Source organism: Rousettus aegyptiacus, unplaced genomic scaffold (genome assembly GCF_014176215.1).
Source record: "Rousettus aegyptiacus isolate mRouAeg1 unplaced genomic scaffold, mRouAeg1.p scaffold_m13_p_16, whole genome shotgun sequence".
Taxonomy (NCBI): Eukaryota; Metazoa; Chordata; class Mammalia; order Chiroptera; family Pteropodidae; genus Rousettus; species Rousettus aegyptiacus.
This window is the reverse complement of record NW_023416291.1, coordinates 38550076-38577227: the sequence shown is the minus strand read 5'-3', so window position 1 is coordinate 38577227 and position 27152 is coordinate 38550076. Positions and strand designations below refer to the sequence as shown.

Sequence of the window (27152 nt, the reverse complement as noted above, 5' to 3'; positions counted from 1 at the left end):
CTTGTTCTATTGATAACAGCTATTCTAACAGGTGTGAGATGGTATCTCATTGTAGTTTTGGTATCTCATTGTGGTATCTCATTGTGGTTTTGCATTTCCCTAATAAGTAGTGATGTTGAGCATCTTTTCATGTTTGTTGCCATTTGTATGTCTTCTTAGGAGAAGTGTCTATTTAGGTCCTCTACCCATTTTTTGATAGAATCATTTTGTTGTTGTTGTTGTTGTTGTTGTTGTTATTGAGTTGTATGAGTTCTTTGTATATTTTGGATATTAGACCCTTATCGAAGGCATTGCTTGCAAATATATTTTGCCATTCTGATGGTTATCTTTTTACCTCATCGATGGTTTTTTTTGCTGATCATAAGCTTTTAAGTTTGCTGTAGTCCCATTTATTTATTTTGCTTTTACTTCCCTTGTCTTTGAGGTCAAATTCATAAAATCCTAAGCCCAAGGTCCTTGAGTTTTTAGTTCCTATGTTTTCTTCTATGCAATTTGTTGTTTCAGGTCTTATATTTGGGTCCTGAATCCATTTTGAGATAATTTTGGTGTGTAGTGACAGACAATAGTCTAGTGTCATTCTTTTGCAGGTGTCTTTTCAGTTTTCCCAGCACCATTTATTGAAGAGGCTTTCCTTTCTACACTGTATGTTTTGGGCTCTTTTGTCAAAAATTATTTTTCCATATCAACATACACTTACTTTTGGACTCTTGATTCTGTTCCACTGGTCTGTGTGTGCTATTTTCTGCCAATATCATTCCATTTTAATTATTGTTGCTTTGTAGTATAATTTGAAGAGTGATGCCTCCAACCTCATTCTTTTTTCTCAGTATGGCTTTAGTGATTCGAGGTCTTTCATGCTTCTATACAAATCTGATGATTTCTTGTTCTATTTCTTTAAAAAATGCTGATGGGAATTTGATGTGGATTGTATTAAATCTGTATAATGCTTTAGGTAAAAGGTCATTTTAACTATGTTGATTCTTCCAATCCAAGAACATGGAATATCTTTCCATTTTTTTGTATCTTCTTCAAATTCTTTTAATAGGGCCTTATAGTTTTTATTATATAAGTCCTTCACATGTTTCATTAGCTTTATTCCTAGGTATTTTATTCTCTTCATTGCAATTGCAAAAGGAATTCTTTTTTCCAATTCTCTTCCTGACAATTCATTATTAGAGTAGAGGAATGCTATGGATTTTTGAAAATTTATTTTGTACCCTGAAACTTTACTATATTTGTTTATTATTTCTAATAGTGTTTTTGCGGAGTCTTTAGGGTTTTCTATATAGAGAATCATGTCATCCGCAAATAGTGGCACTCTGACTTTTCATTCTCCTTTTGAATGCCTTTTATTTCTTTCTTTCTCTTGCCTGATTGTAATCGGTAGGACCTAAATCTTATATGAATTTGATTTAAAAAAATCTCTGCCCTCCTCACAAAGTTTGTAACCTGAAGACATTATTACCAAATCACAAATAAGTAGACCACTTCATATGACAAAAAAATTGCTCACATATAACATTAGTCTAATATGCAGTGCTTGTATTACCTTGTAAAACTATACTTTAAGAAATTCTACTGAAAGATAAAAGAAAAAAGGACATAATGCTTGACAGACTTTTCAATGACACAAACTAAAGTGTCATGAAATATATTGTAAGATAATGTATATATGATCACATAAGCAATGGAAATCATTGTGAAAGTTGTAGATATTTGCATTGAAAAATTAAACATAAGGTTCATAAACAATGCTTAGAATAGTTAGGATAATGTATGAAAATTATTAACTCCACACTGATGTTAGAAAAAAATAATTATTAAGCTCCTATTTTTAGCTACATGTTAAGCAGTGAGGCTGAAAGAAGGTGTGGAGGAAAATAAAAGTGAGGAGATAAAAACTGAAGGACTAGAAGCCATAGACGTTCTAGACGGACACTGCTCAAATGTTAATATGCATGTAAAATTCACAGTGATCTTGTCAAAGTTCAGATTCTGTTCAGCAGTTTTAAATGGGGCCTGGAATTCTGTATTCAAAGAAGCTCTTGGGCAATGCTGGTCCATGAACCACACTTTGAGTAGCCAACCTATAAAAGACATGACTACTTTGGAACTGTGATTTGTTTCCAGCTAGTATTGACAGCAAAAGAAAGGGTGGAAGCATTTCAAATCCCTAACTGAAGGTAATTATTAAAAGGTAGTACTTTATTAATTCATCTATCTAAAATTAAAGGCAACCACAGTCTCATGTTGCCAATGTGGTGATAATTGAATGTTACTTTTTCCTGCAAGTTTTTTCATCCTCATGGAACCAGGAAATCAAACATGTGCTTCAGAATTTCTCCTCCTGGGATTTTCAGCAAAGTCAGAGATTCAGTTTCTTCTCTTTGGGCTGTTCCTCTCCATGTACCTGGTGACGTTCATTGGGAATTTGCTCATCATCCTGGCCATCAGCTCAGACTCCCACCTTCACACTCCCATGTACTTCTTCCTCTCCAACCTGTCCTTTGCTGACATCTGTTTCACCTCCACCACCATCCCAAAAATGCTGCTGAACATCCAGACACAGAGCAAAGTCATAACCTATGCAGGCTGCCTCAGTCAGATATTTTTTTTCATTGTGTTTGGATGCTTGGACAATTTACTTCTGACCGTGATGGCCTATGACCGATTTGTGGCCATCTGTCAACCCCTGTACTACACAGTCATCATGAACCCTCGTCTCTGTGGGCTGCTGGCTCTGGGGTCCTGGTGCATCAGTGTTATGGGTTCCCTGCTTGAGACCTTGACTATTTTGAGGCTATCTTTCTGCACAAACAGGGAAATCCCACACTTTTTTTGTGATCTTCCTGAAGTACTGAAACTCGCCTGTTCTAACACCCTTGTCAATAACATAGTGGTGTATTTTACAACTGGCCTTCTGGCCATGATTCCTTTCAATGGAATTCTTTTCTCTTACTATCAAATTGTTTCCTCCATCCTGAGGATTTCCTCAGCTAGGGGCAAGTACAAAGCCTTCTCCACCTGTGGGTCTCACTTGTCGGTGGTCTCCTTGTTCTATGGAACAGGCCTTGGGGTCTACCTCAGTTCGGCAGCCACTTCATCCTCTAGGACAAGTCTGGTAGCCTCAGTGATGTACACTGTGGTCACCCCCATGCTGAACCCCTTCATCTACAGTCTGAGGAACAGAGACATGAAAGGGGCCCTGGGGAAACTCCTTGTCAGGATGAGGACTCTCAAGGACAGAAACGTTATAGGACTCTCATGAGTTGCTGGGTGCACAATAATGAGCACCAGAAATCTTGGTTTTCTTTGTCTAGCGTTTTTATTTTTCCTGATTTTACATGTCTTTTAATTAAATTTATTGGGATGACATTAGTTAATAAATATATTCACCACCGAAAATCAAATCTCTTTCCATCACCATATATTTGATCCCCTTTACTCTTATCTACCTCCTTCCCTTTAGTAACCACTAAACTGTTGTCTGTGTCTATGAGTTTTTGTTTATTTGTCTTGTTCATTTGTTTTATATCTCACATATACAGGAAATCAGACTTTCCTTTGGTTTTCCATGCTTTCCTCATTTTTCTTCAGGTTATATCTTGGGTGCTTTTTCACTTTATAACCAGTCATTTTAACTTTATGTGAAGAGAACCTGCCATTTTTTTCACTTATCTTCAATAATTGTCTATATTTTTTAAGTAAATCTTATACTTTTAAAATATATTCTCAGAAGTGAAGAGATGTGTACCTATTTTGGAAATGCTTCGAAAGCTCAATTACAGAGATGATTCTAACATTAGGTGAAGTTCAGTGAAGTTGTAGAATATGAAATCAATATAAAAAAATCAGTAGAGTTTCTATATGCTAATAGTGAACTATTGAGAAAAGAAAATTAAGTAAACAATCTTATTTACAAAAGCATCAAATACAATAAAATACTCAGGCATAAATTTAACCAAGGAGGTAGAAGATCTGTACCCTGAAAACTGTAAGTGATTAAATAAATTGAAGAAGACTAAACCAATGGGCCAGATACCCCATGTGCAAAAATTGAAAGAATTATGTTGTTAATAAAAATGTCCATACTACTCTAAGCACTCAGCTGACTCAAAGCATTCCATATCAAAATTCCATTGGAATTTTTTACATTAATAGAAAAAACAATTGTAATGTTTGCACAGAATCACAGTCCACCCCTAATGCCCAAAGCAATCTTGAGAAAGAACAAAGCTAGAAGCATATAGTTCCATATATCAAAGTATATTACAAGGCTACAGTAATCAAATATACCGTGCTGGCATTAAAACAAATAGACCAATAGAACAGAATCAAGAGCCCAGATATTAACAAATTCAGATGTTGTCAATTAATTTTTAACAACAGTTCTGAGAACACATACTAGGGAATGGATAGTCTTCTTAATTAATGGGGTTGGGAAAACTGGATATTCATATGAAGAAGAATAAAACTAGACCCCTATTCTATGCCTCTTACAAATATTATTTTGAAATATATTAAATATTTAAATGTAAGACCTTAATCTGTAAAACTTCTTAGAAAAGGAAAAAATTTTCTTTAACATTGGTATTGAAAATTATTTGTGGATATGACACCAATAGCAAGGGCAACAAAAGAAAAAATAAATGATCAATATTACATCGAACTAAAAAGTTTCCACATGGCAAAGGAAACAATCAATGAAATAAAAAGACTACCTATAGAATGGAACAAAATATTTGAAAACCTCATATCTGTTTTTTAATATCCAAAAAACATTAGGACTTATACAACTTAATAGGAAAAGAACAAATAATCCAATTAAAACTGGACAGATGACTTAAACGGACATTTTTCTAAAAGACACTTACAAATGCACAACCATTACATAAAAAGATACTCAACTGAGCATCAGGGAAGTGCAAATCAAAACCACAATGAAATATCACCTCACACCTGTTAGAATGTCTATTATCAATGAGTAAAGAATAACAATTGGTGACAAGGAGAAAAGGGAATCATTGTACTCAGTTGGTAGGAATGTAAATGGATATATCCATTATGGAAAATAGTATGAAGCTTTCTCAAATATTTTTTAAACTACTATGTAATGCAGCTATCCCACTTCTGGTTATATATCCAAAAGGAATAAAATCAGTATCTGGATGAGATATTGGCACTTCCAATTTCATTGCAAAATTATTCACAAAAGCCAATATATGAAAACAACCAAAGTGTTCATCGGTAGAAAATGGATAAAGGAAATGTGAGATATATATAAAATAGAACATTACTCAATGATAAAAAGAAGTAAATCCTGACATTCACAACAACATGAATGGACTTTAGGGGCGTTATGGTAACTGAAATAACTCAGACAGAGAAAGACAAAATTATATGATCTATCTTACATGTGAATATTTTTTTAAAAAGCCGAACTCATAGAAACTAAGATAAATAGGTGGTTGTCCAGGACTGAGGTGGGGGAAATGTGGAGATGTTGATCAAAGGGTACAAGCTTCCAGTTATAAGATGTCTAATTTCGTGGAATGTAATGTACAGCAAGGTGACTATAGTTAACAATAATGTATTATATACTTGAAAATTGCTAAGAAAATATATATTAAATGTTCTCACCACAAAAAAAGGTAATTATATAAAGTGCTGGTTGCGTTAACTAATCTTATTGTGGTAATAGTTGTGCAATACACATATATATCAAATCATCTTGTCATATACCTTAAATTTACACAATGTTGTATGTCACTTTCACATCTCAATAAAGGTGCAAAAAAATTTTTAAGTCTCCAGCAATGGATGAGACTGTATAATCCACCTAAGAGAATTGGGAAGTGAAAAAGTAATGGTGAAAAAATTAATTAAATTCCACCTGGGGCATATAGATACAAGCATTTCATATGTCTCTTAACAACAAATGGACAACAAATATATGAAAATATGTTCAATATCACTAGCTATTAGGGTAATGCAAATCAAAACCACAATGAGATACCATCTCATACCTGTTAGAATAGGTATAATCAACAAGACAAGTAGTAACAAATGTTGGAGAGGATGCAGAGAAAAAGGAACCCTCATACACTGCTGGTGGGACTACAAATTGGTAGAGCCACTATGGAAAACAGTATGAAGCTCCCTCAAAAAAACTAAGAATTAATCTATCATATGATCCAGCAATCCCACTACTGGGTATTTACCCCAAAGATTTGAAAACTCATATTCGAAAAGATATTTGCACACTGATGTTCATAGCAGCATTACTCATAGTGGCCAGGACGTGGAAGCAACTGAGTGTCCTATGATAGATGATTGGCTAAAGAAGCTGTGGCATATATAGACAATGGAATATTACTCAGCCATAAGAAGAGATGAGATACTGCCATTTGTGACAACATGGATGGACCTCGAGATAATCATGCTAAGCAAAATAAGCAAGACAGAAAAAGTTGAAAATCACATGACATCACTTATATGTAGGATATAAACCTAAAAGCAACAAACAGGACAAGCAAACAGAGACTCATGGACATGGACTACAGACTAGTGGTTACCAAAGGGTAAGGGGTGGGGGAGGGGAGAGGTAGACAGGGTTAAGGGAGTCAAATATGTGGTGACAGAAAGAAACTTAACTATGGGAGGTGAACACACAGTGTAAATATATATGTCTTACTGTTAAAGTGTACAGCTAAAATTTATTGGATTTCGTTAACCAATGTCACCATAAAAATAAAGAAATTAATTAACTTTTTAAAAAGCATGAAACTCCTAATTGATTTGTCAAAAACATTATGAAGCCAAGGATTAGTGTACCCATGGTTTTATAGCAAAGGAATGAAGCTCTCCTCCTATATGAAAAGGAAATAGCGATTTTCTAGAGCTATCAGGAGTCATATTTACACAAAATTACTGCTTTTAAGACCCAAGAGAAGAAGACAAGGCAGGTTCCCCAGTCTTAGATATGGAGAAGACTTTAACTCAGGGCTGTGAAAAGTTTCAGTGTTAAATTCTGGAAGCCAGAAGAGTTCACGGAGAGGGATAATAAAAATTAGATGCACCTGACTAACCTAACCTGGTCTCTTGGGAATAGCGAATTGGCAAGAAAATTTTCCATTCTATCTAGACAAGTTCTCATGGGGAAACATGCTAAGAGTTGGAGTAAAAATGGGAAATGTGTCTGATATGCACATGTGAGAAGCAGGCACAGCAAATATCCGAAGCTGTAAATACTTCCTCTACTGCTGTTCCAGAGCATGTTCAACTTTGACCTGGAGGGACATGGTTCTTGTATTTGGAGACCTAAGTCAGGATCAGAGACCAATGCTTCACTCCCTTCTTCTGTCTTCTCTGGGGAACAGCTTCATCAACCATCCAGGGAATTTGACTTCCACATGAGTCCTTCCTCTCAGAGACTCCAACCAGGTGAGTCTGAGAACCCAGCAGGTACTTCAAGAAAGGGTTGGAAAGAATGGAAGCTGAGAACTTCTACTTGAGATCACTTGAGAGCCTAACCAACCTAGCCTGAAGAACAAATGATTAGTGTGTTTGTTTGCTTGGTTAACTAATTAATTTATAATCACTTTAATATATTTTCTTTTTTAAAAAAAAAAGAAGCATTTGTTGAATTCAGCTATATGAGGATCATTGTTGACAATTAGTTGATGGTGATAAAAGTACAGTTGTATGAGAATGAAGAAGAAATGGGAGCCATAGTCTCCCAGAAAATTCTGAACATAGCAAAGGAGTTTTTCAGTTAAGGGAACTATGAAAATAGAGTATCAGACGTGGACAGGTGTGCAATGAAAGCATTTAGAAAACTTTCAGATGGAGTGTATTTGATTGAGTGTGTTCTCTGTTCATTAGAAAAATCCAGACCGATGGAAGCAGGTAGTTTCTTGCAACAGGAATACTTGAGACACACATTTCACAGAATCTTTTCTCATGATGAGTATTACCATGGGGGAAAAAAATGTATTTTATATAGAAACAGGCATATGCTAAAGGGCTTTACTTTGCAATTATCTCATTACTTGGAAGACTGAATATATTGGCCATTTACTCTTTCATTTGCAAATTGTCTCTGAAGGTTCTTTGCTTTATATACTAGGATCTGAGTGTTCTTATTCTTGTTTTTTGCTTGTTTTTGCTGTATCGTTTCCTTTATAGTTTATTTCATCTTCAGTTCTGAAAGAAAAGTTCAAGAATTGCACTTCAACATGTGGGAGAAGGGGAGAATGAGGTGTATTTTTAATAGCTAGAAATAGAGATATACGCAGCTTCATTCTCCCCACTTCTGCGCTTCCTCACATGGGTGTGTCAGATTCCATTTCTGTGGCACTACCATTTCACCCCAGAAATGCTCTAAGCTACAACCACTTCCCCTGCTCTGGCAAGATTCTTTATCTCCTAGTCTCTTTTCATTCCTGTGCTGTGTGTTGTGTGGGGAATGAGCAGTTCTCAAAACAGGAGTGTCTGAGATCATATATTTCAAACTGTGACCCTTCAAAGAGAGGTAAGAATGTTAACCAACACGTGAAAATAAAAAAGGGATCCTTTCCTATTTACAAGATTCTGTGAAAACAAAATTAATAAAGTTCAAGGAACAACTTGTGGACAAGGGACTCCTTGCGACTTGACGTTTCAGCAGCATCAGGGAGACCACCTCATTCCCCCATGTTCTCTGACACCATCTCTCATCACTGTCCCTTCTTGTTCATTCCCCTGGACAAACCAGTTTTCTTTTTAAACTTGATTTTCTGAAACAGCTGCCTTTCAGAGCATTCTTCCTGCTTTTCCTCTGACCAGTACACATTCCTTCCAAAACTCATGTCACTCTCCCTCTCTTCCTTGAGGTCTTTCTACACGTTTGTGGGTCTGCATGAACACACAGTGAATAACGACACTGCCATTTACTCTCCTCTTTAAACCTGATTTCTTTTTCTTCATAGCAACTTTCACCATCTGGTAATTTATATAATTTTATATCTCTTATATTCTTTCTTCATCATTGAACTATAGGGACTTTTGTATCTCAGCACCTTATACTCTTTGCCTAGAAGGCGCTCAGTCCTCCACTGATATTCCCCAAGTGCATGACAGAATTTCTCATTAAAGGTGTAGGATACATGACCACATGGGAGAAAAGGCTGAGTGGGACAGAGATGGCATGGGAAATCCTCTAAAGGGGATAAGTTTCATAGAAAAATTATGGATATTCATTTTTTAATGCAAAGTATAAATTATAGAATTTTGACTATATTTGTAATGCTTATTTTTGAGAAATTAACCATGCGATTTTTTCTGCCTGAGTAGTCACATCTACCACATGGAACCAGACAATGATTCAGAAATTTCTTCTTCTGGGACTTTCAGAGGAACTAGAACTACAGCCTCTCATATTTGGGCTTTTCCTCTTCATGTACCTGATCACTGGATTTGGAAACCTGCTTATCATCCTGGCCGTCAGCTCAGACTCCCACCTCCACACACCTATATACTTCTTCTTCTCCAACCTGTCTTTGGTGGATATCTGTTTTACCTCCACCACTGTTCTGAAGATGCTGGTGAACATCCAGACACAGAGCAAAGTCATCACTTATGAAGGCTGCATTACACAAATGTATTTTTTCACATATTTTGGAGCATTGGACATCTTCCTCCTGACTATGATGGCCTATGACTGGTTTGTGGCCATCTGTCACCCCCTGCACTACACAGTCATCATGAACCCCCAGTTCTGTGCACTGCTAGTTCTGGTGTCCTGGATCTTAGATTCCCTGAATTCCTTGTTAGAACCCTTAATGGTGTTGAGGCTGTCCTGTACAGACTTGGAAATCCCCCACTTTTTCTGTGAACTCAAGCAGAAGGTCCAACTTGCCTGTTCTGAAACCTTTCTTAATAACATGGTGTTGTATTTTGTGACTGTGCTGCTGGGTGGTTGTCCCCTGGCTGGTATCCTTTACTCTTACTCTAAGATAGTGTCCTACATATTTAGAATGTCATCAGCTCAGGGAAAGTATAAAGCATTTTCTACCTGTGCATCTCACCTCTCAGTTGTCTTCTTATTTTATTGTACAATCCTGGGAGCAAACCTCAGCTCTACTGCTACCCACAGCTCTCACTCAAGTGTAGCAGCCTCAGTGCTATACACTGCGTTCACACCCATGCTGAACCCCTTCATCTACAGTCTCAGGAACAAAAACATAAAAAGAGCACTGAAAAGATTCATTGGGATGGCAGTTACATAAGGGCCAATTGTCTTGGGGGTTCAGAAATGCTCATAATTGGAGGGCTAAATTCTCAGAGCCTGAAGTTGCTATTTTTTCAAGAGATTATAGAGGTAGAACTAGCATTTCTGTTTATTTCCTAGAATTCTCTTTTCTTTGAATTCAACTTCTCTATTTAAGTAGTGTACTTTATTAAGCTTCTGTTCTATATGACATATAGATAATGCTTCCCTTTGTCCATTTTCAGATGTTCTCAAAGTTTTTCACAAACTTGGATTAGAAATACTTGGCAATTTCCATATCCTACATGAGGCAACATGGATTTCTTAAAAGTAATCTATTCTCAAGTGACATATATCATGGCAAATAATTTAACCTAGTTTTCCTGAAAGAATAATCATGAGTTTACTTCTCATATGGAAAAAACACTATGACTGGCAATTCAGGCCATTTACATAATTTTGTTGTAGAGGAAAATATGATACCCCAGTTTTCACTTTGGGTCCATCATTCTTTTTTACACCACTACTCTAACTGCTCTTTCTGGTAATGTGAATTTTAATATTGTTAAGTCTCAGCCTGTTGGTAGTGAAGCTGTTGGCTAGGAATGCCTAAGGCTCATACCTGAACCCAGGGCACATACCAGAGCACACGTCTGGACCCACACTACTTGCTGCAGCCGTTACAGACATTTCCCTGACCTGAGCCTGTACTGAGGATGAACCAGCCTTTTGGTTCTCATGATTACAAGACACACCTCAACAACAACCATCAGAGCACTTTTAAAAACAAGGCTTATTACACACAGTTCCTGGAAGACACTTGACACACTTATGCAGGGAGGTGGGGGAAGAAGGAGAGAGGGAGGGGAAGAGAGAGAGAGAGAGAGAGAGAGAGGAGAGACAGACAGACAGAAAGCCTTGTGACTCTGCCTTTTTTGGAGTCTATGAGCAGGGTGGCTAGGATTTTGCGAGTTCACTTTTTCTTGGAGAATTCTAAAACCTAATAGTAAAATTAGGACATGGAAAGGGAAAAGCAGGGTCATTCATGAGGCCAGTTATCTAGGCTACTGAGGGTTTTCTAAAAAGGGGAAGTCATTGGTGGGGGCAACCTGGATGCTTATCTAATAATTAGTTTGTCATACAGCTGGCAAAGTGTACTTGACATTGTTGTCTTTGAAATGGATGCCTTGAAATTAAAAGCTTAATTTCAGTCACGTACATTACAATCAAAAAGCTTAATGTCAGGCATTCACACTATAAACATGTGACTGTGTTTTATACCTGGTTTCCTGATTTTATTGTTATCAGCTTGGTATCCACAATGTGTACCATAGCCACTAAAAAAAAATGGCCATCAAATACATTTATTCCAGTGGCTTCTACATGGAAAGACAAATTTGAGTAAATAGATTAACCTAATATGATTGTAGTCAGAGATGACCTTTATATATGAGAACAAAATGTCAAATCATTCATTTTATTACTATCCAAATTATTTCTTTTTCATGCTATACATCTGTTAAAGTATGGAAGATTGTATCCATGAGTGAAGGTGTTTATTTATTGAGGTGAAGAATGGGTCAGTGAGTTTTGTTTTATTACTAAATTATCTTCCTGTTTCTTCTTGTAAATTAATGCTACCTACAAATATGACTCTATCGTTCTAGAAAATGACTCTCCTTTTCTAATATTTGTCATAAATACTAAAGGATAATGAATAAACAATGCCAATATTATCCATTTCATGTCTCCATCCTGCTCAGGAATCTCTTCCATTTTCATGATCAGAGGATACTCACAAGAGAGGTTAATATTCTGCCCAGTCATGTGATTCAGAGTCACCAGTTTTTCTGCACAATTACGCATGTCTTTCCAACTTCTTCTGGTTACCCAGAAGGGAACCTCAGTATAGTCACTTGTTCATATAGTTATCTGAAATAAACTTGAACATCAGAATAATTATGAATGCTCACGTCAAATATTAGGTCATGAGCCAAAAATAAAAAACAGCAGATTATTATAATTGCTTTCAGTTCTGTTTGCTTTGATTATTGTGTTAGCTATTGCCGCATAATAAGTCATCCTATTTCAAATGAGACACCATAATACCTTTATTATCAGATCAGATTATATGATGGGAGTGTTTCTGATCTCTGCTAGGCTCCTCATGAGTGTGAAGTCAGCTGTCAGTCTTTCCATTGTGTTCTAAGGCTCATCTACGATGTGTGTTTTTGTAGTTTTTTTCTGACTTGCACCAATTTATGGTCAATTTACTACATTTCTATATCTAAGTTAATCTATTTATTTAAAAAATGAATTTATCATATGATTAGTTAAACTTAATTCCACTGTTCCTAAATTCACATATGACACTTGGCTTTCTTCCCAGTTAGAACTCTCCTACCACATTAAATGAGAATCAACTACCTATACTCTAGGTCCCACCCTGAGCCATAATATATTAGATTTTTTCTATTTAACTAAACTATTAGAAAACAATTATACACAACTGCATATTTAAAGTTCAAATTTGATTAATTAAAGGAGTACATGCTGCATGATTCCATTTGTGTATAATTTAAGACAGTCTATAAGATTTAACTGCTTTGTTATGTAATTGTTAAAAATATAATCTCCTGAGCCTTAATATTCCTATTTCTGAAGATAATTTGTGATAGTAAATGTAACTTCATATGGACGTTCTGAGGAATAAATGAAATATGTGGAAATACATTTTTTAGTTTAAGAAAATATTCAGGGGTAATGGTTATGTCTATTTTTCTGTGTATACATTTTCCTTTCAAATAAGCATACACACACATATATGTACACACACATTTATGATTCCATATTTTATGTTGAAAGGAAACTTGAAAGAAAGTTGAAGAGGATAGAAATAAAAAAGAATAAATGTTTGAATTAACATAAAAAAATAGAAATATAAACACAAAGATTAAGGAGAATTGTGACCTTTTGATAATGAATTTTGATAATGAATTTTATTATCTATCTTAATGCTACAAAGATGTCATAGTTAGAGCACATTAACATTTGTTCAATGAGGATTTCACTGTACCAGCTAATGGGGTGGAATATCTCCAAATCATTTTGAAATTTATTTTGTACTTCATGTAGGCATTTAATATAAAATTCCCTTACCCAAAGAAAGCTAATGAATGAACTGAATTAAACTCATTTACCTTAAACAAATTATATTTAATAAATGTCTGTATTATATTTATAATGCTGCTGTAAAATATTCCCACACAGTTGCTTAAAACAAAACACACACACACACACACACACACTCAGAGAAACTAAGAAAATAATCCCATTTACAATTATGAAAAAAATAATAAAATACCTAGGAATAAAATTAACCAAGGAGATAGAAGACCAGTTCTCAGAAAACTTGAGAGTCACTGAAAAAAAGAAATTCAAGAAGATACATATAAATGGAAGCATATACAGTGCTCATGGTAGGAAGAATCAACATCATTAAAATGGCCATACTACCCAAAGCAATCTATAGATTCAATGCAATCCCTATCAAAATACCGATGGCATCTTTCAGAGAACCAGAACAAATAATCCTAAAATTTATATGGATCCATCAAAGATCCTGAATAGCCATGGCATTCTTGAGAAAAAAGAACAAAGTTGGAAGTATCACACTACCTAACATCAAACTATACTACAAACCTACAGTAATCAAAACAGCATGGTACTGGCATAAAAACAGATACATTGATTAATGGAACAGAATAGAGAGCCCAGAAATAAATCCGTCTTTACGCTCACTTAATAAATGACGAAAGAGGCAAGAATATACAATGGGTTAAAGACAGTCTCTTCAACAAATGGTGATGGGAAAATTGGACAGATACATGCAAAAAATGAAACTGGACCACCTTCTTACACCATAGACAAGGATAGACTCAAAATGGAATAAAGACTTAAATGTAAGACCCAAAGCCATACAAATTCTAGAAGAAAACATAGGCAATAAAGTCTCTGATATTGCTACTAGTAATATCTTTTCAGATATATCTCCTTGGGCAAGGGAAACAAAAGAAAAAAATTAACAAATGGGACTACATCAAACTAAAAAGTTTTTGCACAGCAAAAGAAACCATCAACAAAATGAAAGCAATCTTTGAATGAAAAGAGATAGTCACTAATGATACACCTGATAAGGGGATAATATCCAAAACTTATAAAGAAGTCATATAACTCAAAAACAACAACAAATTCAATTTAAAAATGGGCAGAAGACCTGAATAGATATTTCTCTGAAGAGAAAATACAGATAGCCAATAGACATATGAAAAGATGCTCAGCGTCACTAATCATCAGGGAAAGGCAAATTAAAACCTAAATGATTCCGTGTTCTTGGATTGGAAATATCGACATGGTTAAAATAACTTTATTACCTAAAGCATTATACAGATTTAATGCATTCCCATTAAAATCTCAATGGCACTTTTTAAAGATATAGAACAAAAAATTATCAGATTTGTATGGAAGCACAAAAGACCCCAAATCGTGAAAGTCATCCTAAGAAAAAAGAACTAGGCTGGAAGAATCATTCTGCCCAACTTGAAATTACACTACAAAGAGACAACAATCAAAACATCATGGTATCGACAGAAAAACAGACACACAGATCAGTGGAACAAAATTGAGAGTCCAGAAGGAAACCCATGTTTATTCAGGCAAATAATTTTTGACAAAAAAGCCAAAAACATACAATGGAGCAAGGAAAGCCTCTTCATTAAATGGTGCTGGGAAAACTGGAAAGACACCTGCAAAAGAATAAAAGTAGATTGTTGTCTATCACCGCACATCAAAATTAATTCAAAATGGATTAAGGACCTGAATATAAGACCTGAAACAACAAATTGCATACAAGAAAACATAGGAATTAAACTCAAGGACCTTGGACTTAAAGAGGATTTTATGAATTTGACCTCAAAGACAAGGAAAGTAAAAGCTAAAATAAATGAATGGGGAGTGAAAGGGAAGTAAAAGCTAAAATAAATGAATGAGACTACATCAAACTAAAAAGCTTATGCTCAGCAAAAGAAACCATCAACAAGGTAAAGAGACAACCATCAGAATGGGAAAATATATTTGCAAGCAATGCCTCCAATAAGGGCCTAATATCCAAAATACACAAAGAAGTCATACAATTCAATAACAACAACAAAAAATAAACAATCCCATCAAAAAATGGACAAAGGACCTGAAGAGACATTTCTCTCTAGAGGACATACAAATGGCCAACAAATATATGAAAAGATGTTCAACATCACTAGCTATTAGGGTAATGCAAATCAAAACTACAATGAGATACCATCTCACACCTGTTAGCATAGCTATAATCAACAGGACAAGTAATAACAAATGCTAGAGAGGATACAGAGAAAAAGGAACCCTCATACATTGCTGGTGGGATTGCAAATTAGTACAGGCACTATGGAAAACAGTACAAAGTTTCCTCAAAAACTAAGAATTAATCTATCATATGATCCAGCAATCCTGCTACTGTGTATTTACCCCAAAGACTTGAAAACCCATATCCAAAAAGATATTTGCATTATTCATGGTGGCTAGGACATGTAAGCAACCAAAGCGTCCTATGATAGATGATTGGCTAAAGAAGCTATGGTACATATGTATGATGGAATATTACTCAGCCATAAGAAGAGATGAAATACTACCATTTGTGACAACATAGATGGACCTCAAGATAATCACACTAAGCAAAATATGCCAGACATAAAAAGTTAAAAATCACATGATATCACTTATATGTGAGATATAAACCTAAAAGCAACAAACAAATAGAACAAACAGAGACTCATGGAAATGACCAATAGATTAGTGGTTACCAAAGGGGTGGGGGAGGGGGAGGAGGAGGTAGATAGGGTAAAAGGGGTTAAATATGTGGTGACAGAAAGAAATCTAACTATGGGAGGCAAACACACAATACTATATATATATATATATATATATATATATATATGCCTTACCATTGAATTGTAGAGCTGAAACCTATTGGATTTCATTAATCAATGTCACCATAATAAAAATAAATTTAAAAAAAAACAGATTAACAGCAATGACTACAGTCTGAGAAAAAAGAAAACCCACAATGAGATAACATTTTACACCAATTAGGATGGCTACTATCGAAAAACAGACAAGAAGAATCATTGTGAGAATTTTGAGAAATTGGAACCCTTTGCGCACTATTGGTGGAAATGTAAAATGATACAGTCACTATGGAAAATAGTATAGTAGTTCCTCAAATAATTGAAAAAAGAGTTACCATATGATCCAGTAGTTCCACTTCTGGGTAAATACTCCAAATCATTCAAAACATTTTTAAGGAGATATTTGTACACTCATGTTTATAGAAGCATTATTCATAATAGGTAAAATGTGAAAACAACCTGTGTTCATCATTGGATGAATGGGTAAGCAAAATGTGGTATATATATAAAATGTAGTATTAATCAGCCTCAAAAATGGAGGAAATTCTTCAATATACTATGCCTCAGATGAACCTTAAAGACATTATGCTAAGTCAAATAAGCCAATCATAAAATGATAAATACTGTATTATTCCACTTAGAATAATAGTAATTATGGAGACAAAAAGTAGAATGGTAGTTACCAGGGCTTGGGGATTGGTGGGATGGGGCATTGTTTAATGAGTGTAGAGTTTCAGTTTTACATGATGAAAAAGTTCTGGAGATGGATAGTGGTAATGGTTGTACAATATTATGAATGTGTTTAATACCGTTGAACTGTGCATTTAAAAATGGTAAAAATGGTAAGTTTTTTGTTACATGTATTTTACCACAATTTTTTTTAAAATTGTAAAAAATTAAATAAATAGATAGATAGATAGATAGATAAATAAATAAATAAATAAATAAATAAATAAATAGCATGAGTTAGGAAGTATTTCCTCCTCTTCGATTGTTTGGAAGAATTTGAGAGCAATAGATATTAAATCTTTGAATGTTTAGTAGTATTCACAGGTGAAGCAATCTGGTCCTGGACTTTTATTCTTTGGTAGGTCTCTGATGATTGTTTCAATTTCCATACTGCTGATGGATCTATATAGATTTTCCAGATCTTCATGATTCAGTCTAAGAAGGTTGTATCTTTGTAAATACTTGTCTATCCATTCAGCACTCCATCTCTTGGTTGGAACACCTAATTCTTTTCCATTTGAAGTACTTGTTGATAGGAATGTAGTTGTTACTACTCTGTGTTCCTGTTTTTGATACATGTTTTTTCTTCATCAAGGAGTCCCTCCAACATTTCCTATAATAGTAGCTTGGTGTTGATAAATTCCTTTAGCTTAACAATACAATTAAAAAATGGGCGGAGGACCTGAATAGGCATTTCACCAGAAAGGACATACAGATGGCCAACAGACATATGAAAAAGATGCTCGATGTCACTAAAAATCAGAGAAACACAAATTAAAACCACAATGACATATCACTTCACACTTTTCAATATGGCTACCATCAATAAACCAAAAAACAAGTGTTGATGAGGATGTGGAGAAAAGAAAACCCTCGAGCACTGCTGGTGGGATTGCAAATCGGTACTGCCATTATAGAATATGGTTTGGAGTTTCCTGAAAAAGTTAAAAATAGAATTTTTTTCACTGCAGTGTTATTTACAGTAGTCAAGATATGGAAGAAACCTATGTGCCCATCAGTAGACAATTGGAGAAAAAGATTGTGGTGTATATATACAATGAAACATTACCCAGCCATAAAAAAAAAATGAAATCTTACTATTTGCACTAGTATGGGTAGACCTAAACGGTATTATGCTACATAAAATAAGTCACACAGAGAAGGACAAATACCATATAATTTTACTGATATGTGGAATCTGAAGAAGAAACTAAATAAACAAAACAGAAACAAATTTATAGATATAGGGAATGAACTGGTAATTGCCAGGTGAGAGGGAATGTGAGGGAATGGTTAAAAAAGGTGAACGGATTAAGAAGTACAAATTGACAGTTACAAAATAGTTACAGGGATGTGGAGTAAAGTATGGGGAATGTAGACAATAATATCGCAATTAATGCTGAACTGGTCAGAGGATCACTCCGTGAATTTTATAGGTGTCTGGCCATTGCGTTGTACACCTGAAACTAATATAGAATTTTGTTTAATGTCAACTTTAATCGAAAAATAAAAATAAAAGTAAACAAAAACAAAAATTAAAAATGTAAAAAATATAAAAATGGGAGGAAGCACTCTCTAAGTTGTATATAGAGATAGATGGATTTGAATACATCTAAGGAAGGAAAGGTGATCTTTAGTCAAATGTAAATAAGAATGCCTTACACATGACGATTGAAGATGGTGCAAGTTTTAGAAATAGATCCAATCATAAAGGCCAAAGGGAACAATATAGGATAACAGATGTAAAAATAAGTTAGAAATATGTATGAAAGTTGACTTATTAGCACTAAGTATATAGAATAACATTCTTGGTATTTGTTCTCATATTTGAAGACAGTATTCAAGGTTACTCTGTGACTTCAGTTTATTTCAAACAGCTGAATTTAAAAACTCTCATTGGGGATCATTTCCCTGTAACCAGGCAAGGTTGAAAGAACATGAGTGTGTATAGGAAAACTGGTGACACTGATTCACATGACTGAACAGGAATGTAAGCTCTCTCTGTAGTCATTCTTTGATCATGAAAGGTGAACAGAATCCTGAGATTTGAAGATGCATAATGGATGATACTGATAATGACCATTCACCATCCCTCTTGTGGTTATGACAAAATTCAGAAAGGGGGATATATTTTCTTTACATAATTAAAGGGGTCATATTATATAGGCACCACTGAAGGTTTTCAATCTGCCTATATCTTTGAAACACAAAGATAATTCAACAAAAAATAGAAAAATGCCAATCAATTCTTCACCAATGTATATAAACCCCCTTACACAAGGGCACAAATCTTCCATATTCCAATGAATAGATGTACAGCATGAAGAATATTTTGCACAATAATACAATATGTGATTTAAATTTTTATTTCATCATATCGAAGGTCATCTGTGATTTTAAAGTCATATTGGATCAACCTATTTTTTAAATTTATATTTCAGTGAAGAATCCTTCTAATAATACATATTTAGTAATCATTTTATGAGTGACTAAAGTAGGGTTTGTGGACACTGAGCTGAAAGAGAACAGGATTCTAATGAGGAGACTAAAACCCAGTGACCAGGTATTAAAACAGACTAGTATGATATAGTCTGCATTATCTGAAAGAGCAGTTAACATAGTAATATACAAAGGAATGTCAGACATAAAAAGTGAAAAACAGTGATCTCAGATTTTTCACTCTTACAACGCAATATAGAGATGATGTATAATTGAACACTTGAAACATATATAATAATATCAAACAGCGTCACCCAAATAAGTTTAATAATATTGTATAAGTGGCATTGGTTTTAACTATAGTTATTTTTTCCTTAGGAGTAGTACAATTCATGATGATTCTTTAATAAAAAAATAATAATAATAATGGTATAAAAAAGATATATGTCATTTGAGAAAAATTATTCTTAAAAAATCCATGTTGTATCAATAGGTAAATGGGATTTTTCAAACATTTCTGATGTATGGTTGAAATAAATTTGGGAAAGTAGGAAAACAACAAAGAAAAAACTTGGATATCAGAGAGCAAAAAAAAAACTTAGTAAAGTGAATTACTAAAGTTGAATATTGAAGTTAAGCTCAAAGAAATTCCAAGGTATTAACATAAAGAGTAAGGTCTACCTCTATAGTTTGAAATCAATCACAATATCTGGCTCTGAGTCTTTGACTTCTGCAACCATGTGCACTTCTTTAGTCCTAGTACAATTGAGCCTTTTGTGGTTTCCTTCACAAAGAAACCTTTCAGAGACCCCTTTATGTCTTTATTCCTCAGACTGTAGATGAAAGGGTTCAGCATAGGTGTGACCACAGTGTATAGCACTGAGGCTATTGCACTTGACTGTGAGCTGTGGGTGGCAGCAGAGCTGAGGTACACTCCTAGAACTGTAAAATAAAATAAGGAGACAACTGATAGGTGAGACACACAAGTAGAAAATGCTTTATACTTCCCCTGAGCTGATGCCATTCCATGTATGCAGGAAATTATCTTAGAGTAAGAGTAAAGGATCCCAGCAAAAGGACCTCCACCTAGCAGCAGAGCTGAAAAATACATCACTATATTACTAAGAAAGGTGTTAGAACAGGCAAGTTGTATCACCTGATTGAGTTCACAGAAAAATTGCGGAATTTCAAAGTCTATACAGAAGGACAGTCGCAATGCCATTAAGCTTTGTAACAAGGAAATTAAGGAACTCATGATCCAGGACACCAGAACCAGCAGTTCACACAGCCGGGGGTTCATTATGACTGTATAGTGCAGTGGATGACAGATGGCCACAAACCGGTCATAGGCCATCATGGTCAATATTAAGTTATCCAGTCCTACAAAAAGAATATAAAAATAAATCTGGGTGATGCAGCCTTCATAGGTTATGACTTTGCTCTGTGTCTGGAGGTTCACCAGCATCTTTGGGATAGCGGTGGAGATGAAACAGATGTCCACCAAGGAGAGGTTGGAGAGAAAGAAGTACATGGGTGAGTGGAGGCGGGGGTCAGAGCTGACAGCCAGGATGATAAGCAGGTTTCCAAACACGGTAATTAGGTACATGGAGAGGAAAATCCCAAAGATGAAGGGCTCCAGTTCTGGTTCCTCTGAAAGTCCCAGAAGAAGAAATTCTGTAATCCATGTAACATTTTCTGGTTCCATGTGGTGGAGGTGACTTCCAGGAAAGAGGGAAATAACATGACTAATTCACACAAACTTGCATGACTCACACAACTTGAATGCTACAATTGATATTTGCAGTCAAAAATTACTTTTGCCATATTGTGTATGAATCTGGTCCCCTTTGGGAGATCCCCATGCCGCCTGTCATATGAAAATTTTGTTTCAATCACCTTTTCCCCTAAAGTGTCATGTGCTCTACAGTTTTAATGAGAAATTCTTCATGTATTTCAGGAATATAAATTGAATGCTGATCATGTTTTAGGCATTGGCTAGGCCGTGAGAATATGGCGCTTAAAAACAAATGTCTCTACAGGTCAATGATGGAGAAAAATTATAGAAGCAAATAATAAAAATGGATAACGTGTCAGATGGTGACAAGTGGAACGAAGAAAAGGAAAGCAGGTCTAAAGGAAAAACTGACGAGGGCGTTTTATTTTTCATGGGTATTTATTTAGGCAAGACTTGTAAACAAGGTCTTTTTGACATCGAAATAGATACCTCAAGTAAGAGAGGGAGGGAGATGCAAGTTTATTTGGGGAAGTGCATGTCCGGCCGAAGGAATAGCCAGTGCAAAGTCCCTGAGGAAGGAGTTTGTTTCAATGTTTAGCCAGAAAAAGAAGCAGGTGTTAGAGGTAAATGAGCATGAGGGTGAGGATGGGAGAAGCTGTCAGACAAGTCGAGGAGTGAACTAGCCTCTCTGCTGCTACTGAAACCTCAGGCACAGGGACTTCTTCGGCCACACTGCCTCTTGCATTTTATTGCTCTGGTTGCAAAGGAGTCCTACGCATGGAAAGAGAGCCCTCCTTAGTACCTTCTCTTGACTGAGTTCTGGCCTCTGTTCTGTAAGAGTCACCTGGAATATATGATCCCTATTCCTCTGTGCTGAAACCACTCACATCTACAAGTAACACACACACACGCGCACACACACACAACACACAACCCTGGCTGTGTTATTTCCATGTCTGTCTCAGTTCCAGCCTGATTCAGGTAGGAGTGGCTATAACCTAAGCTGGCCAGATCAGTGAAGGTTGCCTATCTACTACAGAGGTTGTTCCTAGAAATTCCCATTCTTAAGCCTGCCATGGACTTATCAATTTGGGCTTCACGTTGGGATGGCCATTTTCTTCTGTGTATTTAAAGAGATATTTTTTAAAAACCGACATGAAGTCTGAGGAGAAAAAAAAATGGCTTATATAATAGAGGCTCTGTCCATCTCTCTGGCGACCAAATCAAAGTTGTGATGGAAACAAAAAACAGCAGCAAGAAAAAGTCGCCTGGGATGCAAAAGCCATACAACTACAGATAAATCCAAGAAATCACCCTGCAATGGCAGAAGGTAGGACCGGGTGAGGCGAGGATGCGTGCTGCCTGGTCTGAGTGGCTGAGAAGGAGGCTGCGGCAGCAGCAGATGCCTCTTAAAGGGGCCGTGTCTGCGAGTGGATTTTCGCAGCTGCGAACATGCTTGCTCTGAGCACCAGTGCAGATTCAGCTGTGCACAGGGGGCACCAGGAACTTATAGGGAAGTCATTGTCGGAGCAAAGACTCACTCTGTACAGAAGTGCCGGCGGTATTCCTTGTTTTCTGTTGGGCTCTCCCCTCTACCAGAGCGCCGGACACAGCAGCACCGCCATAGCGGGAAGTCATCAAACGGGATAAAAGAGGTCGCTTTGCCGGGAGGATTCCCTGAAACCCTGCCTGCCCAAACTCAAGGTCCTACCCAAGTCACATCCATATATATCTTCAGCAAGTCAGGTGTTCCTTGCTGAGACTAACACTGGAGAGGCAGCTGGCCTCAGTTTCTGATTGTGGCCTTTTAAGGAAACTATAAGCACAGGATCTGTGGATTGCTGGCTGAATTTTAACAGGTAGCCCCAGATGGGTAGAGGTTTGGGCTAAGTTTGGCCTGCAGCTGAACCCCTCTCAGGTCTGTGCCACTGGACATCTGCTTCACAAATCCACACTAATTAAGACAGGGACAATTAGGAGCTTTGCTTAGTACATGAAAACAGACATGGAAAGGCAGCCAAAATGTGAGGACAAAGAAGCATAAACCATATGAGAGAAGAGAACAGAGATCCAGATATAACAGAGTCAGGTCATCTAACAGACGTAGAATTCAAAACACTGGTTATAAAGATGCTCAATGAACTTTTGGGAAGTGTAGATAAATTCAGTGAGAACTTCAAGAAAGAGATTAAAAAAAAAATAAAAATAGAAATGGAAATTATAACAGGGAACCAGTCTGAAATGAAGAACACATTGTCTGAGATGAGAAGTATATTAAATGGCATAAACAAAGTGAATAAAGAATAGGATCAAATGCCCTATCTAGAGGACAGGACGGCCAATCAGGACACTCAATCAGAATGGCAAGAAGAAAGATGCCAACACTATAAAAATAATTTAAGAAGTATATGAGACTACTACTAAGGCTCCAAATATTCATCTGATCAGCATAACTGAAGAAAATCAAGACGTTGAACAGCTGTTTGAAGAAATAATGATGGAAAACTTCCCTAACCTAGTCAAGGAAATGGACAAAAAATCCAAGAAGCTCAGAGAATCCTAAAACCAGGGATCCAAAGAGGCCCACACCAAGACACATCATAATTAAAATGCCAAAGGTTAAATAAAAAGAAAGAATATTAAAAGCATCAAGAGAAAAAGAGATAGTTACCTATCAGGGAACACCCATAAGACTGGCAGTTGATTTCTCAAAAGAGACTATGCAGTACAGAAGGCCTTGGCCAAAAATATTCAACAGGTTGAAGACCCCGTATCTACAACCAAGAACAATTTATCCAGCTATCATTTAGCTATCATTTAGAGGTAAAGGACAGATAAAGAGCTTCCCAGACAAAAATAAACCGAAGGAATTTATCAGCACTAAACCAGTGTTGTGGAAAAGGTTAGAGGAACTTCTTTACGAAGAAAAAACATGTATCAAAAACAGGAATAAAGAATCGTATCAACTACATTCCTATCAATAAGTACCTTAATGGAAAAGAATGAAGGGCTCCAGGAAAAAGATAGAGTGGATAAAACAATAAGGAAACAACCCCTAGATATGCTGCCTCAGCTCAAAAGACTCAGTTCAGATTAAAAGACACACACACAAAGGAAGGGGATGGAAAAAGATATTGCTTTGATGGACCTAGAAGGCATTTAAGTCAGAGAAAGATAGACACTATAAGATTTCACTTCTATGTAGAATCTAAGGAATACAAAGAACAAACTAATCAAAAACAGATTCACAAATATAGTGGACAATTTGGTGTCAGACGGAGGGCAGGGGCATTTGGGAGACTGGGAAAATGGAGTGAAGGGCGAAAGAAGTACAAATTAGTAGCTGACGGATGGTCACGGGGATGGGGAGCACGGCAGAGGGAATGCAGTTAGCATAAATAAGTTGGCTAAGTGGAGGGTCAGGGGAAGGAATGTACAATTACGGGGATCGTTTTATGAACTATATAGATGTCTAACCAATGTCCTGAATAGTTGAAACTAAATTTAAAAAATAAAAAATAAAAAACAGTGTAAAAAAAAATCTGTTCAGCTTTTGGCTCCTCACTTCCAAGATGACCAAAAATAAAGAACAATGGTCATGCCAAAAAGGGCCAGGGTCAAGTGCAGCCTATTTTCTGCATTAACTGTGTCCGATGTGTGCCCAAGGACAAGTCCATTAAGAAGTTCATCATCTGAAACATTGTAGAGGCTGCAGCTGTGAGGAACATTTCCAAAGCAAGTGTCTTAGACGCGGATGTGCTTCCTGAGATGTATGTGAAACCGGTTACTGTGTGAGCTGTGCCATTCACATCAAGGTAGTCAGGAATTGCTCTATAAAGCCCAGAAGGATCAAACACCCCCACCTCAATTTAGACCTGCAGGCGCTGCCCCAAGAACTTCACCAAAGCCCATGTAAGGGACTAACTCTGAAGAACTATCCTCTGGAAAAAATAAAATGGAAATTAAACATTATAAAAGTTTAATTTGTAAACTTGACTATTGTAAATCATTCTGCAGTGAACATAGGGGCACATATATCTTTTCAAATTAGTGTTTTGGTTTTCTTTCGATAAATGCCCAGAAGTGGGATTGTTAGATAGCCATCAATAAATGAATGGATATAAATGGTGTGTGTGTGTGTGTGTGTGTGTGTGTGTGTGTGTGTGTGTGTGTAATGGAATATAACTCAGGAATAAAAAAGAATGAAATCTCGCTATTTGCAACAACATGGATGAACCTAGAAGGCACTATGCTAAGCCAAGTAAGTAGGCAGAGAGTGACAAATACCATATGATTTCACTTATATGTAGAATTTAGAAAACCAAAACAAAACAAATGAACAAGCAAAACAAGGGAAAAACAAACTCATAGATACACAGAACAAACAGATGGTTGCAAGAGCGGAGGAGGTAGGGATGAGTAAACAAGGTGAAGGGGAATGTGAGGTATCAATTTTCAGTTATAAAATCAGTAAGCCATAGATATGTAGTGGACGGCACAGGGAATAAAGTCAATAATATCTTAATAACTTTACGCAGCGACAGATTATTACTAGACTTGTCATGGTAATCACGTTGTAGGGTACAAAAATGTGAAATCACTATGGTTTTACACCTGAAACTAATATAATATATGGTAACTATGCTTTTAGAAAAATTAAAATAATAGTTGTAATTGCATAAAAATCTGAGAGACAGAGAGAGAGAGCGACAGACAGAGAGAGACAGAGCACGAGAGAGAGACAGAAATGAAATGGATGAGGAGGGAAAAAGTCTACCTCGCTCAGGTGGTCATTGAGAGACCGTGAGGAAGAAAAATCTTCCTTGGTTCTGGCAGCACTTGAACACTGATTACATTCTCTTGACACTCAGAAAAAACAAGAGAACAAAAATAAACATGTCCTAAAGACAAAAGAGGTGATATCTTTATGGTGTCTAACACCTTACAGATTGCAAACCCATAATAATGAGAAAGGGGATAAACCAACACTTCACAAAAGAAAAAAATATGAAAAGAGAACAAAAGTTGGACATTTTCTGTATCAAGCAGTAGAAGTCCTGTTTTTCCTGTGCCGATTCCATAATTACTTGACCAGTTCATTTTCGTGAATGAAAATTGGATTTCAAGGTCCAACTGAGGATGAACAGGTTAGCCCCTTTCTCCTTTTCTTATGTGGCATCTTTTCTATGTCATTTTGGGCTCTGGGTTTTGATCACTTTTTGACAAACCCAGTGGGCACATTCTAATCCTGGTTCTGGACTTCGTCAACATGCAAAAACCTCCCTAGACCATTCTTTGTAAATCGTCCTTAAGCCGTGACAATGCTTTCTTCTTACAACAAATAGCTTTCTTCAGGTGAGTCTGCCTGAAGACATTGTGTCATCCACACATTGATCTCATTGTTCTCTGTCCTCACTGCTATACTGCATGATCCAGAAGAGCAAGGACTTTACCTGCTTTGTTCATTTTTGGACTTTTCACAAAGGTGGGTGAATATGTGTTTCTTATATAGAAACAAATCTAGGAATATGAAAGTGATAACATGGAAAGAATGAAGGGATAATGAAACCGGGTTAAAATATGTAGTTTCGAAATATCTGTAGTAAGCAAAATTGAAGGGAGAATCAAACACTAGTGAAACAAGACATAAAATAGTGATAATTTAATGATATCAACATGGATTAACGATTAAATTGTAAATACTTAGACATAAAAGAATATAATATAGAATGCTCACAGAATGTTCTGGCACATAGCCCATGCACAGTTACTATTCATTTAATGATTCCGGAATTAGGTCTAAATGTATATAAACATTCCCAATATGGCAAGTTTGTATTTCAATTTGCTACTTAGTAGTACTCTTCACACTTATTAAATAATACCCAGCATGAGAGAAGATACTGTAGTGCATATCTCACAAACAGCTTGTTGCAGATAATATCTTCCTCCATTGATCGGGACCTTTTCAATGAATAAAAAACATCCTCAAATACATCTT

The 27152-nt window shown here is 36.0% G+C and overlaps 3 protein-coding genes and 1 pseudogene across 4 annotated transcripts; 3 read left to right on the top strand and 1 right to left on the bottom strand.

Annotated features, from left to right (window-relative positions):
* The first annotated feature begins 2292 nt into the window (after positions 1-2292).
* On the top strand, positions 2293-3268 carry LOC107507379 (olfactory receptor 7C1-like). The gene has a single exon (XM_016138462.2). It carries the CDS (start codon positions 2306-2308, stop codon positions 3266-3268), a length of 963 nt encoding a protein of 320 aa, XP_015993948.2. The 5' UTR covers positions 2293-2305.
* Positions 3269-6812: 3544 nt separating this feature from the next.
* On the top strand, positions 6813-10268 carry LOC107507378 (olfactory receptor 7A10-like). 2 transcript variants are annotated; one of them, XM_036233870.1, is made up of 2 exons: positions 6813-6830; positions 9357-10268. In XM_036233870.1, the coding sequence occupies exons 1-2, from the start codon at positions 6813-6815 to the stop codon at positions 10266-10268; spliced, it is 930 nt and encodes a 309-aa protein (XP_036089763.1). The 2 variants fall into 2 exon arrangements, with proteins under 2 accessions (XP_036089763.1, XP_015993947.2); XM_016138461.2 differs by lacking the exon at positions 6813-6830 and having other exon boundaries at positions 9351-10268.
* Positions 10269-20116: 9848 nt separating this feature from the next.
* LOC107507377 (olfactory receptor 7A10-like) lies at positions 20117-21127 on the bottom strand. Its single transcript, XM_036233358.1, has one exon. It carries the CDS (start codon positions 21119-21121, stop codon positions 20117-20119), a length of 1005 nt encoding a protein of 334 aa, XP_036089251.1. The 5' UTR covers positions 21122-21127.
* A 1375-nt stretch (positions 21128-22502) lies between these two features.
* On the top strand, positions 22503-25067 carry LOC107507382 (annotated as a pseudogene).
* The last annotated feature ends 2085 nt before the right edge of the window (positions 25068-27152 follow it).

Bases quoted from the DNA above. Each gene is read 5' to 3' on its own strand.
- LOC107507377 (XM_036233358.1), bottom strand. From the start codon at position 21,121: ATGGAACCAGAAAATGTTACATGGATTACAGAATTTCTTCTTCTGGGA.
- LOC107507379 (XM_016138462.2), top strand. From the start codon at position 2,306: ATGGAACCAGGAAATCAAACATGTGCTTCAGAATTTCTCCTCCTGGGA.